The 16,138-nt window shown below is 35.9% G+C and overlaps 1 protein-coding gene across 1 annotated transcript; it reads right to left on the bottom strand.

The window, feature by feature from the left end:
* Window positions 1-4,521: 4,521 nt before the first annotated feature.
* LOC123653635 (beta-1,3-glucosyltransferase) lies at window positions 4,522-13,195 on the bottom strand. Its single transcript, XM_045589629.1, has 7 exons — window positions 13,161-13,195; window positions 12,826-13,054; window positions 12,475-12,610; window positions 7,402-7,555; window positions 7,025-7,134; window positions 6,559-6,725; window positions 4,522-4,677 (listed from the first exon to the last, which is right to left on the bottom strand). The coding sequence occupies exons 1-7, from the start codon at window positions 13,193-13,195 to the stop codon at window positions 4,522-4,524; spliced, it is 987 nt and encodes a 328-aa protein (XP_045445585.1).
* Window positions 13,196-16,138: the final 2,943 nt, after the last annotated feature.

Below are 16,138 nucleotides of genomic sequence, written 5' to 3'. Positions count from 1 at the left end.
TAACAATAAAATAAAAAGGACTGCCTTTCAAAAACCTAAAAAGAATTTTATTTAATAAAAAAAAGCAGAAAAAAGTTATTTTATAATTAAATATCTTCATGCAAGTTAATAAAGGTATCAAGTTGATCAATGGAACACTTGGACTTAGCAAATACGTAAAAAACAATTTTGTAACTTAAAATGCAAACAAAAATTAACTGTTTTCATTTGAATTAAGGTTTATTTTTCTTTGCTAGTAGAGTTTCAGAGGTGTACTTAAAACTTGTCGCAATGAAAAATGCAAGTTTTACTTCGAACCTACTTAGCAAAGTATCGCGTGACGCATGATGAATGGTGAACCTTCTAAGAGGTTTTCAAAGTTTCGAACTTTGACTAGAATTAATATCGGTTGTGTGACATCAAATACACGTAGGAGTCGGGCTTTATGTTTACGTACATGTCAGCTTTCATTTAAGCGGCTTAAAAAGTTTTGGGTTACATTTGTAAGTGTAAAAATATATGTAATAAGATATATAAATATATGCACATATAAGATTTGAAAAAGAAAATTATTATGACTAAGTAGTCTTTACATGAGAACTTAAAGACTTTAGTTTTTTTCTTATTCTTTCAAATTTGAAATTTTGTCGTTAACTTTAGAATGTGATAGGTTAGTTGAAGTAATCCAGTAAATATTTCTTGATACACATCAAAACGCATTATCGCGTATTCATATATTCTTAAAAAACGAATCTTTCCATTTTTTAATAATTACAAATAAAATAATATAACAATAAAAAGTTTTCCATTCTTGCTATCAGCACCATTGGATGTATTGTTGAAAATTACGGTCCAACATACTATTCTGCGGTAATTCATGCTTTTTACACCATTAGATAGGTACTTAATATCCCCTTTGACTAAAACAGAATCTTTGCCAGACAGATACATAAGATATGCGTAAATAAATATAATTTAGTAACAGAATCTTAAACTAATGAAAACTTTGAATTTATCTATATTATAAACAAACAAGTCAAGTGCTATTAATACGAACACAAAAGCATGAAAACAATCGAGATAGAATCAGCGCAGTTGCTCAAACTACGCTGTTGTCTGTATCTATCTTGAATACAAAGGGTTGTGAAGCAGAATAACTAATAAAATATACGCAACTTGTCCAAAACTTGCGCTTAAAATTACGTACACTTATTTAGCATGAAAAACTAATTTCACGTCGTCGCATGTTAGCTATGCGCTGCGAAAATAAATTTGAACTAACCGTCTTTGTTTGTACACACATATAAATAAAGATACAATACAAGATTTACAAAGGCGATCTTATCCGTAAATTCTGCTGAAAATCCCAAATATAAAACGATGATTGTGTGGGAAGATATTGTAAATTATTTATTTTTATCTGTTTTTATCTAGGCTAACGGGATCCAGATAGATTGTATGAAAATTTTGGAATCCCTGTTTCAAACACGCAATGGTTTACAATGTCTTCCCATACAATATTCGTTTTTTATTTGGAATTTCCAGCAGGGAAGAGCGATTTCTTCCAGATAAATTACGGGCTCAGGCAACGATACAGTAACAGCGGTTAGAAGTGTGCACATAATAAGGAGGAAAAACCTATAACAAATAATTATTAATTTGTACAGTTGAAGTTGTTGTTGTGTTGTAGTTGTATTTCTCACGTACTATTACAACTAGTTCAAATCAAAGTAATGTAGTACTTCTGAAATATCTTTTGACTAATAAGATCGTCACAGAATTGAACAGTGCTCCTGCATTTGTACATTGAACGAAGACAGCACCTCACGCCGATTTTCCAACAATACTCTGGCAGTCCTATTCAGTGGGATTTTTCAGAATATTACTAGTGTATTTTTTATAACAACCAGATTGGCAAACAAACGTATGGCTCATCTGATGGTACGCGATAATCGTAGCTTATAAACGCCTGCAACATCAAAATTATCGCAAGCATGTTGCCGATCTTACCCCAACCCCCCAGGAGCAAAGAGAGCACTACTCACCACAGGAACATAGCACTGAAAGCAGTATTATTTAGCTGTGATTTCCTGTAAGGGATGTACTTCCCTAGTCGGGCTGCTCCAGATTATATGCAGGATATTTCCCACTGTGCCCTAGCTGTATGAGATGAAATGTGAGATAAACACGTATGTGAAATAGAAACAAAGACACCGAAACTTTGTATTCAACAACAACAATAAAATTCTAAAGTGTTCTATTTTTTACAAATGCGGTTATTGTTACAGTTTCGTGAAAGAATTAACTGTCAGTTGTTGATCGGTAATCTCAGATTATACATACTCTTTTGATGTCAACTCAGATGTGTTTGGTTTTAAATGTATTATATTTGAATTACTTTAAATTTGGAATGTTATTTTTTTTGTTTAGACTGAATTGTGTCATATTTTATGATTCCGTCAAAATCGCTTTAAGAAGTAACATTTCTAGTTATCTGACATAACTTTTGTATGTTTATATAAAATTTATAATGGTTACGTTTAATCAAAAAATAAATTCAAAATGTTTAAGTTAAAATAAATAGTTTACTAATCAGTCTTTAAGTGTCCATTTGGTTTGAAAGTGATCCCATTAGCCAGATCTACCATTCAAGATCAGTTTTGTTTATATTTTACTATGAACTTCATTTAATTTCGTTAATCATGTTTACGTTCGTAAATCGTCCTATCATCCCTTACCAAATAAACCTTTGCTTGTTTCCTAAGAAAATACCCAAGTCATAATTTTCAGTTGATTTCAATAGGTCCATTAGCTAAAACTGAATTGTGTATAATTATTAATTATCTAGTGCGGCTCTGTAAATTAATCATAAAGAACAATAGTTTGATAAGACTTTTTAACCGACACGAAAAAGGATGGGTTCTCAATAAATTTGTACCTTTTTTGTGTGCACCATATACTTTTACATTTTTACTGGGTGTATACCGGGTTTGATTTTTTTTTATATTAATCAAGAAAACCTTACTCAATAAGACTTTCAAGTTAGAAGGAATTATATTTAAAAAAAAAAATGGTTATTCGCAACATTGAGCGGCTTCAAACTCTTTCTTAATTTTATTAAAAGATCTACTATAACATTTTAAATATGATTTGGCAACATTTTTATACTAAATAAAACAACGTATACAAAAATATTAAATTTTATTTTTCATATATTCATATTACAATGATATGTACAGTGACATACCTGAACAATAAGTTTCACAGATAATGTATTAACCACAATATTAAACATTTTAAAGTATATATTTTCACATAAACTCTCAAAACTATACAATTAAAGCTTCTTTCATACAAATTATCTGTATAAGTATTAAAAAAAAAAGTAGCTGAAGGGAATGCATATTTTTAGAAATTTTATTTTGTATAAACTATATTTTTTCATAAGTATCAACCAATAGTATTTATAATAAGATATATTTAATAAATTCGTAAATATTCGAGATTTTTTTTATAATAAAAAAAAAATTCTAATGCTACATTCACATTGTCACTTAATCTTCAACGACTCTTCGACTTCCAACGAATTGCTTTGGCCAGGATAGTAATAAATTAGGCATACACCAATACTTATACATATATTCTCTTGATAAATCCATAATACCATGATTTATATGTAAAATGGACGATTTAGCACGTTTATTATTGGTCATGTCAGCAAAAGGTGCGTCACATGTGTACTGCCCACGGCGTTTGCAATTGTGATGACATATCGGGATTTTTGAATAATTTGAAATAACTATATATTATTTTAAATAGTTATTTTATCCGTTTGACATATTCACATTGGCAGTCATTAATAAAGTTTAAAAGCTTTTATATCCATGATACTGTTCGTTCGTTAATATTATAAGTTTATATTTTACGTATGACTGAATTAAAATATTATACAAATAATACTGAATAGCGCACAATAAATTCTTTATAAGAACAGAAAGAAAGTGCAGTTCAACTGCATTTTGTAATAATTCGTCGATTCACGTCAAGTTACTGACAGCGGATGATATATCCTTCAGTAATTGTGCTACCGCGGGTCACTAGATAAAGATTCACTTGACTAAAACTATCGCGGCTTAGTTTCGCTCTTCGAACAATCAGATTTCATAATCTCTTAATTCATATTTATAATATTAGGTAAAGTCTAATTATTGAAAACGGTCGATTTAATTGAATTGAATTAATCATAAATCGTTCGAATTTTTACTCCTTTATAAATGCACCTTTAGTAGATTGTAGTTTTTGCCTCAAGTGCAAAATTGTGTATTGAAATATTTTTTTAGTTCGTATTCAAGTTCTACAGATTTCCGATCAGATACCCATAATCTTCATTTCTCAACTATAATAATTGATGTTTAACAAAATCACTATTTGAGAAAATTCGACCACAAACATAAAATACTATTGATTATTAAAATGTACAACCATTTTCTAGACGAGATTGACAAGCGCGTTACGTATTACGAAAACCGATATATTCATTAACTACAGTTCATCCTTATTTCTCCTTCTCTTAAGAGCTAGATCGTCGTGCTGGAACCACGTGGCGTATACCCTCAGGGGTTCTGGGGATGAATGCCTGTGGAAGGTGACGGGGCGATCCCTTGCTAGGACTTCCCGAGGGTAGTCTTGTGGTCGAGCCTGTGTATAAATAATAGTTACAAGATAAAGTTAAATTAGTAAAATTGGGTGATAAGCGTTTTTACTTTTACTATCTTCTTGTCAAAATAATAAAAGAGTTGAATTTCTATTAGAAATCTTCGTAAATCGTATCCTGACTGTGACTGAAATCCTTACGAAGAAACTTGTGCTTCTGTTTTTCTTTATATCTTTCTGACCTAGAGCCCTATTTAGAAACTTCCCCTTGTCTTCTCACCCCTCTCTCCAGGTGGCAGATTATGGACTACCGATATGGCAGACCGATATGGACTCTGTTCTACTGAAATACCGAAATGCAACAATTTTCCACGATTTTTTGGAAGTTATTCCGATTTTTCACATCAAATCGCAAAATGGGCTCTTTTTATTGTTGAATGTAGGCATCAGTTTACGTAAATTTTTCTGAATGGGAAATTCAATAAACGAATTTTGATTGCATATTTTAGTTTTTTTTATATAAAGATTTTGGGTACAAATATACCGATTTTAATGGGCAGCTCTAGCCCTATTTTGCACTGTGACGTTCGAACCCTTTGTCAGGTAAACAGTCGTCTCTCGCCTCACCCGCTGCAGCAGCGCCCCGAGCCTCACCTGGTGGAACAGCGGCGAGTGCGCGAGCGCCGCACCGCGCAGGCCCCGAGCCTCACCTGGTGGAACAGCGGCGAGTGCGCGAGCGCCGCACCGCGCAGGCCCCGAGCCTCACCTGGTGGAACAGCGGCGAGTGCGCGAGCGCCGCACCGCGCAGGCCCCGAGCCTCACCTGGTGGAACAGCGGCGAGTGCGCGAGCGCCGCACCGCGCAGGCCCCGAGCCTCACCTGGTGGAACAGCGGCGAGTGCGCGAGCGCCGCACCGCGCAGGCCCCGAGCCTCACCTGGTGGAACAGCGGCGAGTGCGCGAGCGCCAGCCCGCGCCGCACCGCGCAGGCCCCGAGCCTCACCTGGTGGAACAGCGGCGAGTGCGCGAGCGCCGCACCGCGCAGGCCCCGAGCCTCACCTGGTGGAACAGCGGCGAGTGCGCGAGCGCCAGCCCGCGCCGCACCGCGCAGGCCCCGAGCCTCACCTGGTGGAACAGCGGCGAGTGCGCGAGCGCCGCACCGCGCAGGCCCCGAGCCTCACCTGGTGGAACAGCGGCGAGTGCGCGAGCGCCGCACCGCGCAGGCCCCGAGCCTCACCTGGTGGAACAGCGGCGAGTGCGCGAGCGCCAGCCCGCGCCGCACCGCGCAGGCCCCGAGCCTCACCTGGTGGAACAGCGGCGAGTGCGCGAGCGCCGCACCGCGCAGGCCCCGAGCCTCACCTGGTGGAACAGCGGCGAGTGCGCGAGCGCCGCACCGCGCAGGCCCCGAGCCTCACCTGGTGGAACAGCGGCGAGTGCGCGAGCGCCAGCCCGCGCCGCACCGCGCAGGCCCCGAGCCTCACCTGGTGGAACAGCGGCGAGTGCGCGAGCGCCGCACCGCGCAGGCCCCGAGCCTCACCTGGTGGAACAGCGGCGAGTGCGCGAGCGCCGCACCGCGCAGGCCCCGAGCCTCACCTGGTGGAACAGCGGCGAGTGCGCGAGCGCCGCACCGCGCAGGCCCCGAGCCTCACCTGGTGGAACAGCGGCGAGTGCGCGAGCGCCGCACCGCGCAGGCCCCGAGCCTCACCTGGTGGAACAGCGGCGAGTGCGCGAGCGCCGCACCGCGCAGGCCCCGAGCCTCACCTGGTGGAACAGCGGCGAGTGCGCGAGCGCCGCACCGCGCAGGCCCCGAGCCTCACCTGGTGGAACAGCGGCGAGTGCGCGAGCGCCGCACCGCGCAGGCCCCGAGCCTCACCTGGTGGAACAGCGGCGAGTGCGCGAGCGCCGCACCGCGCAGGCCCCGAGCCTCACCTGGTGGAACAGCGGCGAGTGCGCGAGCGCCAGCCCGCGCCGCACCGCGCAGGCCCCGAGCGCCATGTCGTCGGGCGCGGACGGCGACGCGCACGCGCAGTCCGCTAGCACGCGCACGGCGCCCACACTTAGTGCCGTCCCACCGCCACCAGTTATGAAGTCGTAGCCTATATGGAGATTTCGTTGGCGTAAGAGCTTCATACACATATATAAGTAGCATTTGAGTAAACCTCAAACTTTTAGATGAAAAATATAAACAACATAGCTTAAACCTATGAACTGAGCAATAGTGGGCACATTGAACTAAACTTGACCAATAAACATTGACATAGTGATCAAAATATATGCTATATAGCCTATATTTTTCTGTGACAACTTGTTACATAAAAATATGAAGATAAAAATCATTGACAATTTAGAATACAAAAAAAAAAATGAATGAAAAGATCTATAAAGATCTACTTACCTTTGCCGAGCCTTTCTTTCTTGCCGTATCCGTAGCCATATCTTTCACCCAGTACCGTAACATCGTCACCGCCTCGGTAGCAGCTTAGTACTTCGCAAAGCCGTTGGACACTTTAAAAAAAAATTATAAAAAAAAATAACTTTTAACATTTTGAAATAAAATAACTTTTTGAGTATAGCAGTTATAATTTTTTTAACAAAGCTGAAATTTGGTTTCGGACAAAAATTCCGATCATACTCTGCGGTTTTAGAAGATTATCAGGAACTGAAATGGAAAGGCACAAAGACATATTCTTTCAGAAGAATGTTTGAGAATCTCAACTGCAGCAACTCAGCAGAGGGCTTTAATATAATAACGAAATATGATTATTTTCTTACCCTAAAATAGTATCATCGTCTGCAAGGAATATCCATTTGATATTTGGTAGATTTTCCACCCTCTTCAACGCTTCCTTTAAAATAGTAACCGTTTTCAAGCAATGACCCGTTTTCGTGTTTGGTACACCAGTGTCAACCGCTGGAAGTTTCGGATCTAGGGAAACGATTATTAAGAAACTATATGATTATTCTAAGAAATACAAAGAATATCAGAAACCATATAGCCTTCCTTCATTTCTGAACTACAAAGATATTGAAAGACCTAATTTTTTGTTCAAGAGATTTTATATTCAAACTAATATTGCTATGTTGCCAAAAAGGTTGTTTGGGAGGTAATTTTTACAGGCCGAACTTACTGCACTAGATGGATTGGTAGCAAGTAGTAGGTTGGGTGTTTTGGAGAAAGCATTAGCTACTATCGCAGATCGTTACTTAATGTTTAATATATCTTATACCACGTTTAAGCTATATCCCCATCAACATGCCTCGTCATTTTCTTGATAAATCGTTTGTTTGAGTAACAGAGAGCTATGCGTTAGCAGTAGTTTTGTAATACACTCGATAAATCTGCAAGTCAGGCTGAAGATAGTACCAAAACTCAGCCATATTTAGAAATCAGTCGCATCTACGTGAAATAGTCGTAAATATAACTGTTAGTAACTTTCTTTTTTTAACCAAGGAGTCACTACTTTGTTAAACGTACTGAGAAAGCGAATTGCCCAAGTCTAGCAAATATACCACAGTAGCGCACTAAGCTACACAATACCACCTTAACTGTTATGATGGTCAGATCAGAGGGAGTATTTATTTATCTATTATCGTTTTTTATGGGGTCGAAAGTTGGACCTTAACCTCGACATTTTGTCAAAACTTGAAGCTTTTGAAATGTGCACATGTATGCTCCGAATATCCTGGACCATGAAAATAACAAATATTGAGGTTCTGCGTCGAATGAATAAAAGGTTGGAAATAATGAGGATTGTGAAGGAGAGGAAGCTGCAGTATTTTGGTCACATAATGAGAGAACTCAGATATCGGATTCTTCAGCTTGTGATTGAAGGAAAAATCGAGAGAAAACGCCGACCTGGCAGAAGAAAAATATCCTGGCTGAAGAACCTCCGTGAATGGTTTAATCTAAGTACTCGCTCTCTCTTCAAGAAGATTAAGATAGCCATGATGGTCGCCAACCTTCGTAGAGAAGAGGCACCGTGAGAAGAAGAAGAAGCGAAGAATTATCGTTTTACTTTCTCGACAGTGAGATCACGGTCCAAAATTTTACAGATTACCTTCGTTTTCTAGACTCAAATAACCATGATAAAATAGTGCCATTGCTTTGCACAAGTAATTCACTAGGCGCAAAGAACAAATTGAATAGCCTTCAAGTGTCAAGACAGCCAATCAATAAAGATTAAGAAAGTCGATGAAAACGTTGCGTTGATACAAAAGGGGCGTATTATTTAAAACTTTATATTTTTTATAACATCAATAATCACTTATTGTTACATTTTTATTATTATTTCGAACTTGTATTTTTGGGCAAACTCTTTGCATAAGAAATAAGTGACAAATATATAAGCCTTAAATATTGCTTTTGTAAGATGAATAAGCGAAATAAGCGTTTACATTGCAGTTACGCAGAAATTACATCGTCAGCTTTAGGACTTAAGTTGCATCCTTGCTTGGTGCTTTTAATGGATTATTGTGTGATAAAGTTATAACAATCAATTTTAGCGGTAAAATTAATATAATTTTTATTAAATTTTAAGAAAACTTTGCTTTATGAGACTTGCTTCTTCAAATTGTTTAAAAGATAAATAGGTAGAATAAATTAATATAAAATATTTCAGATATTTGTTTCTGATATACACACTCTTAACGAACGTCAAAAAAAATATTTAAAAAAAGAAAACAAAAAAAATAAAAGAAAGTTAAGGTAGCAAAAATATCAATCAATAAAATAAAAATTTACATCTCAACATTAGGTACATTACAAATTCATTAGTCAGCAACCTTAAATAAACAAGCAACCTTACAGGAACCTTAATAATTTTATTTTATTGCTGTTTGCAAACTCGATAAATTAAACGAAAACTATTGTTATATATCGATACAAAACAATTAAAAACATTTCACATGTTCTATTTATGAATTATATCCACGGCGATTAATTTTCAACTGCAGTAGACTATCAATATATTGTAAACAAAACGTAATCGGATATCCGTGTGTGTATTTCACATATACACGTTATTGTTTCCGAACGATGTTTTGGAAACAGTTATATAAAAATAGAAGTATTCATCAATATCATAGGCTACCAAAGCATTTTCGAATCGTCGTTTTACAAATTAAATTTTTAGAAGTGATTATTATTTTTAAAAGTGATTCGGAATTTAGATTCTGAAGAGAATAATCGGAAAGAAACTCAGTAACTCTTTAAAAAAATAATATATAAGCCGTGTTTTAGTACAAAATTACTAATATCTTGCATGAAATACAGCGTCATACAACATTCAATATACATCAACGAATACAATAAACAATTGAATATTACTGTATATTGAATATAGCTAAATGCTTAATTACATATATTGTTCCACTGATTGCGAACCGGAGTTCTTGATTGCTGGACCACTGACGCATATAATTAATACGCATAACTACTAAAGTTCGGCTGAGCTATAAATGCCTTGAAACCAATCAGTCTATAGTGTAGTCTATGGATATCCATAGACAAACGTGACACTGTGTGTAATTGCGTTGGTAAAATAAAGAATGACACTACTAAAATGATTTAATTGAATCCTGCATATTCAATTCCAGGGTACAGATGCATATTATTACGTTTACAAGACAATGCGTTTTCCAATTAGTGTATTAGATGGCCAGTGGCTGGTCTTGAACTTACGATAAGCTAGGTAAAATCTGACGATTATTTAATATTTGTATATGTACAATAGTCGACACAATATAATAGACCCGTTTGGACATATGTCATCGGGACGTAAATAGCGAAGTAACCATACAACTCGGTATTCGATACTCACGATACATCGATTCAAGTTTGTATGAGTATTTGATCGATTTGATTATGTAATGTAAAGTGTATTCGATTAAAATTTTGATCAGAAACTTAACTTAAACTTTAATATTATCGGTAATTTGAAATAATACAATGGTACAAAAGGTCAATTTGTCTTTATTTTATATTTTTATATTGTTTTCTAATGTTTACACGAATTTTAATTATTATAATGAAACAATTTTATCGCGGTTTATTAGCCAAATCAAAATTTTACTTACGACTTTGAGCGCCAAGCTCTTTTTTTCGAATCATCGAATGAAGCTAATGAAATTCAGTAATTAATTAGTCACAGCACTAGTGTTTAAAAAATATAAATATAAATATCGCCCCTGCACAAGACTATTTTAAAGTATTGTACTTTGACTGTATTTTAAATATTGAAGGGATTCGTCTTTATACACGTACATTGTGTAGAGATCAGTAAAATATAGAATATTAAAAACGACTCAAACATAAATATGATAAAATACAAGAAAATATAGTCCAATATGATGATTGGAACAATTAATATTGAATAAAAAACAAGGCACAAAAATGATGTACAGCGGCTAAAACGAAACAACTTGCCAATTTAAAAGTTATGGATTCGGAAATTAAAATCTCTACGAATAAATAAAATCGGAGTTTGTAATATTAAAATACTGTCTGTCTATTAAAAAATACTGTCTGTCTGTCTGTTTGTTCCGGCTAATCTCTAAAACAGCTGGGCCGATTTTGACGGAACTTTCACTGGATATCTTATATAATAAAGACTAACTTAGGCTACTTTTGTTTTAGAATTTAAAAAATAGGAACTGAACAGCCTTTTTGTTAAATTTCACGCGGACGAAGTCGCGGGCACAATTAGTAATATAATAAACGCATAATAAACGTTTCACACCACTAGGTAGGGTCAGGAGTCCGAAAACAGACATACACAAGCACAAACGCCCAGACCACGGCAAACATCTGTATGGCCAATACAAATGTACGCCATGTGCGGGTGTCGAACCCACCTGTGTGTGTGTTTTTTCTAATGCGTTGTCGCGTTGAAAAAATATATACATATAATCAATAGATATATGTATGTAAAAATCAACAATTTGAGACAAGACTTGTTGTAAAAAAAAATATGCCTAATATACTTTAGCGGGTAAAACCGTAATGCGTAACTAGTCAAAAATAAACAAAAAAGGACGCCTTAACTCAAATCTCTAACATTTAAGAGCAAAAAGATATGACGGCTAGATATCAGGCAAGTAAAACAAAGAGATAGAATTAGATCGCTAAGATTACAAAGGGAGGAATTAAGTTCGTGACATTTGGATTGCTAAACAGACTTATCTCCATAGCGACTCGCTTTTAGTTTACATCCGCGGTCTTTAACTTTCAAGCACTTAATATATCTTTGAGATTAACTTCAATTAACATAAACTTCGAAGTTTTCTTACCAAAAAATTTTTTTTTTCATTATGAACAAAATTTAGAAGATAATCGCTTTACTTTAGAACCATTCTTTTTTATTTTTCGTAGAAAACATTTTAGAGAAATCCAAATGGTTTCTTCAGTTATTGAATAATAAAAATTTTATTGACATTTAAGCGACTGGGGGCCATAAAATACCAAAAACCATATTAATAAAAATGGATTCTCAGGATAGACAGAATTTTAATTTCCTATCTAAAAAGAAATTAACCGAGGTCATAGCAGGAAACATACTACTCAAAATCTGGAGCAGCTCGACTGAGGAAGTTCGTGGACCGTACAGAAGATCACAGCTAAATAATACTGCTTTTAAGGAGTGTTATGTTCCTCTGACGAGTAAGGTGATCGGAACTTCTGGAGGGATTGGGATTAGGTTCGGCAATGCGCTTGCGATTCTTCTGGTGTTGTAGGCTACGGTAACCACTTACCATCAGATTGGCTGTACGCTTATTAGCTGACCTAGTCCTATAAGAAAAACTGTAAGTCATCTATACAGGATGCTTGGTATATAATTCTAATCTTACCAGACTTATCGCTGAAGAATTGCAAATGCGTGACGTGTTTTCCCCATGTCTTTTTGACCACCTTCGCTCTGGTTTCGTGGAAACCGGTCCAAGTCTTAACGGCGAAGTATATGGAGTCCTCGGCGATGGGACTGCCCTGTCAGGATCAAATTGTCAGTTTTCTATAGATATGGTTTTAAATTTGTAATAGATTAGAAGAAGAATAGAAGTGGTTTAAAATAATATCTATCTAATTTTTATGTTAAAAAGCAATAAAAAAAAAGAAAATAATTGTTGAGATAACAATTTGAATTTGACTTAACCAACCCTTAACAAATACACACCAATTGAAAAATAAGTTACAAAACTTACGCATATATCAAACTGTCTGGGATAAGTCGCACAATTTTCTCCGGAAACAACACAAAAGCTTAGATCCGGAGTCAGCAACGGTCCAGGGTTATCTTTATTTCCATAAACAAGTTGTGCCAATTCAAACGCGGGGTCAATGGAAAAATCCGCCTCTAACTTCCTCTCATTATTTTCTATTTGATTTATAAGCCTGGCAACAATATTGCATAAATTACGTTTCGGAGTCAAACTGCAGATAAATGACTACAGACTAACAGTCTTTAGACAAGCTTCGTTCGTCTGTGTAGTACAATATATTCCAAAATCGGAATTCAGTACGATGATAAATTCAAAACCCAAATTCCCAAGGTCTTTTTTCTAATACTCTCATTTCTTCAAACTTCGTCCTACGCACATTTATGGGATGCAGTATTCACATTGACGATTCGTGTGCTCATTACAGGATATTTTACTAAATAACACCGTTCCTGAAAATTTAGATAATAAATGATGGTAAGCAACCTGTGTGTATTTTAAAATATTTTGTCTTTCTGGCAAGAGATGTTGCGTAATAAAACCATTCCGCATCACTGCTCAGCGTTACTGTTTCACGATTTCATATTTTCATATTCCATATTTTATTCCTATCACGGGTCTTATATAGTTCCTTAAGGAAACTCTAAAATAATGGTTGAACAATTTTCTCAAGTAACTAATTTGTAAAAAAATCACTATAATTGTTACGGTAGATCGAAGTTCTCTGGCACAAGGAGTAAGTAGAATAAGCATTTTTAAGACAAGACTGTAGATCATTAAATTTGTTATATGTAACGTAAGACACTAAAAAAAAAAAACTTAGGAAAAATATAAACATAGATTAGCTTTAATTTAATTTTTATTTTTCATTTATAACAAAGGGTTAAAATTAAAGCTTCCAATCAAAGTATTTAAGGCTAAAAAAACTAAATACTTATAACCCGAAACAATTTCATGATTGTAAAAATATGTTTGTGTACAAAATTACATTGGTCTATGGCTTAATTTATTGTTAACGAAAGTTTTGTTAGTCTATTAACTTAGTATTAATACTACCACCACAAATACTATCATCATCATCATCATCATCATTTCAGCCTATCTCTGTCCACTGCTGGACATAGGCCTCCACAAGCTCGCGCTAAAAATGGCGTGGACTCATTTGCTTTGCCAATAGTCACAATAATAATTATACAAGAAAAAGTTTAGTTTACGAAAACATAATTAACTTATAAGTTATAATTTTTAACACTGTTTAACAAACCGTATTTAACATTACGCATTAACTTTGTAGAACATACATAGATAGCTATATGAATGTAATAGGTACTCATAATTATATGACCCAAATAGAAAAAATCGATAGTATTCTGCAATGTTTAACATATCAGCAAAATTAAGTTCAATGTTTCGCTGATGTGCCCAAAGATAACGCGCGTAACGACATTATCATCAAATTATGACAAATAGCTTCGTACGTCGACCGAGGCGCCGCTGGGATCATCCATCAGTTCTTGTTTCACGTGTCACGGCTATTAATCAGGTGTACATGAACTTAGGGAGCGCTCATTGATGTATCGAGCTGAGATATTCGATACTGAGGCGTCTATGAAATTATTGATTAAGAATTATAACGGTAATTTTAAATTATCATTTAGAATAATAATCTTTAGGACTGTTCATGTGAATTAAATAACTAATAATTGTGTTGTGGCAAACAAAAAAATACCTACTTCAATTACATCGACAAGTAATATCAACGTAGGTAGACTAAATAATTGTGTTTGCAGGCACAACGTAGGTAGACGAAAAAATAGTCAAGTAAATACGCATTATCAAAGATTACTCCAAAATTGTGATCAGATCTCGATGAAATTTAAATGTGACCACATGATAAACATCGGCTTTCGATTAAATTAAAAATCATTAAAATCGGTAACCCAATAAAAAGTTATGCGGATTTTCGAGAGTTTCCCTCGTTTCTCTGGATTCCTATCATTAGATCTTGGCTTTCTTATCATGGTACCAAACTAGGGATATCTCCTTTCCAACAAAAAAAGAATTATCAAAATCGGTTCATAATTGACGGAGATATCCCCGAACATACATAAAATATATATATATATATATATATACATATATATATATATATATATATATATATATATATATATATATATACGGTCGAATTGAGTAACCTCCTCTTTTTTTGAAGTCGGTCAAAAATTAGAGGTCAAATAAAACAGGATTCACCTAACACTAAGTATTATTTATATTAAAAAAAACGGACTATTATAGAAGACTTATATTTTAATACAATAATAATACGTAGGTACACATATTGAATAACAGAGCGTTTATGAAAAGTGGCGCAACTATCCGGCGTTTCCCCTTGATTAGATAATCATCTTCAACAACCCAATTAATACTGAAGTTATCGCACTACTGCAACGAGCAGTTAAATCCGTGGACCTACCGATCGTGGGTATTTTGAAATAAAAAAGTTTCCTTGCAATAAGGTCGGAAGTTTTCACATGTAAAAGTTTATAAGACTCACACAAATATATGTTTGTCGTCACAGACTGGCATATTGGTAGGATTTAAAATCAATAACAACAATTTCGATTTTTTCGTAACTTTTAATAATCAATTACAGCACATGTCTTACGAAGTTCGAAGTTAGAAGAATTTGGGAATACACAGGGAACGAAATACAATGTAAATAACTCTTATCTGAATAATGCGAAATCAGAAACTTCATTTTGCAAGATCTTCGCCGAAGCCACTTTTAATACTAATAATTTCCAGTCATTTCTAAAAACACCTCGCGTCTGTACTGTTTTAGTTTTAACGCAAGAATAAAGTCTAATGATAATACGTACACGGAAGCCGATGAATAATTCAGCAGCTAATAACCTCCCAACTTTAGTGCAATCTAAAAGTTTGCCAAAAGATTTATGGTGAGGAAAGTTCGCGTGTGAAGCCTTGACGGCGTGTCAATAAATTTTACTATTACAAGTGAGACGTGATGTGGTTTGATGATTTTTGCATAATAACGTTTTAAAATTGCCTCTAAACGTTTCCGTTTAGAAGATTTGGTCAGACGACTCGTGCACCTAATAGTCGTTTTACTGTCTGACTGTTTTCTCATTTCCTTGTAAGCTAAAAGTTAAAAAAAGAACATATAGTAAGATGAAATTAACTTTTTTGGTTATCGTCATTTATATTCATGGTAAATTATTATTGATATATAATACTATTTCATTAATTTTTTTCCTACACTTCAACAACAGAACTT

The sequence above is a fragment of the Melitaea cinxia genome, chromosome 5, assembly GCF_905220565.1.
Source record: "Melitaea cinxia chromosome 5, ilMelCinx1.1, whole genome shotgun sequence".
Classification (NCBI taxonomy): domain Eukaryota; kingdom Metazoa; phylum Arthropoda; class Insecta; order Lepidoptera; family Nymphalidae; genus Melitaea; species Melitaea cinxia.
This window is presented reverse-complemented; position numbering and strand designations above follow the sequence as displayed.

Bases quoted from the DNA above. Each gene is read 5' to 3' on its own strand.
- LOC123653635 (XM_045589629.1), bottom strand. From the start codon at position 13,195: ATGAGAGTATTAGAAAAAAGACCTTGGGAATTTGG. The intron at 7,556-12,474 runs GTAAGATTAGAA...TCGTTTCCCTAG, and splicing joins ATTCTTCAGCGATAAGTCTG to ATCCGAAACTTCCAGCGGTT. The intron at 6,726-7,024 runs GTAAGTAGATCT...ATCTCCATATAG, and splicing joins GAAAGAAAGGCTCGGCAAAG to GCTACGACTTCATAACTGGT.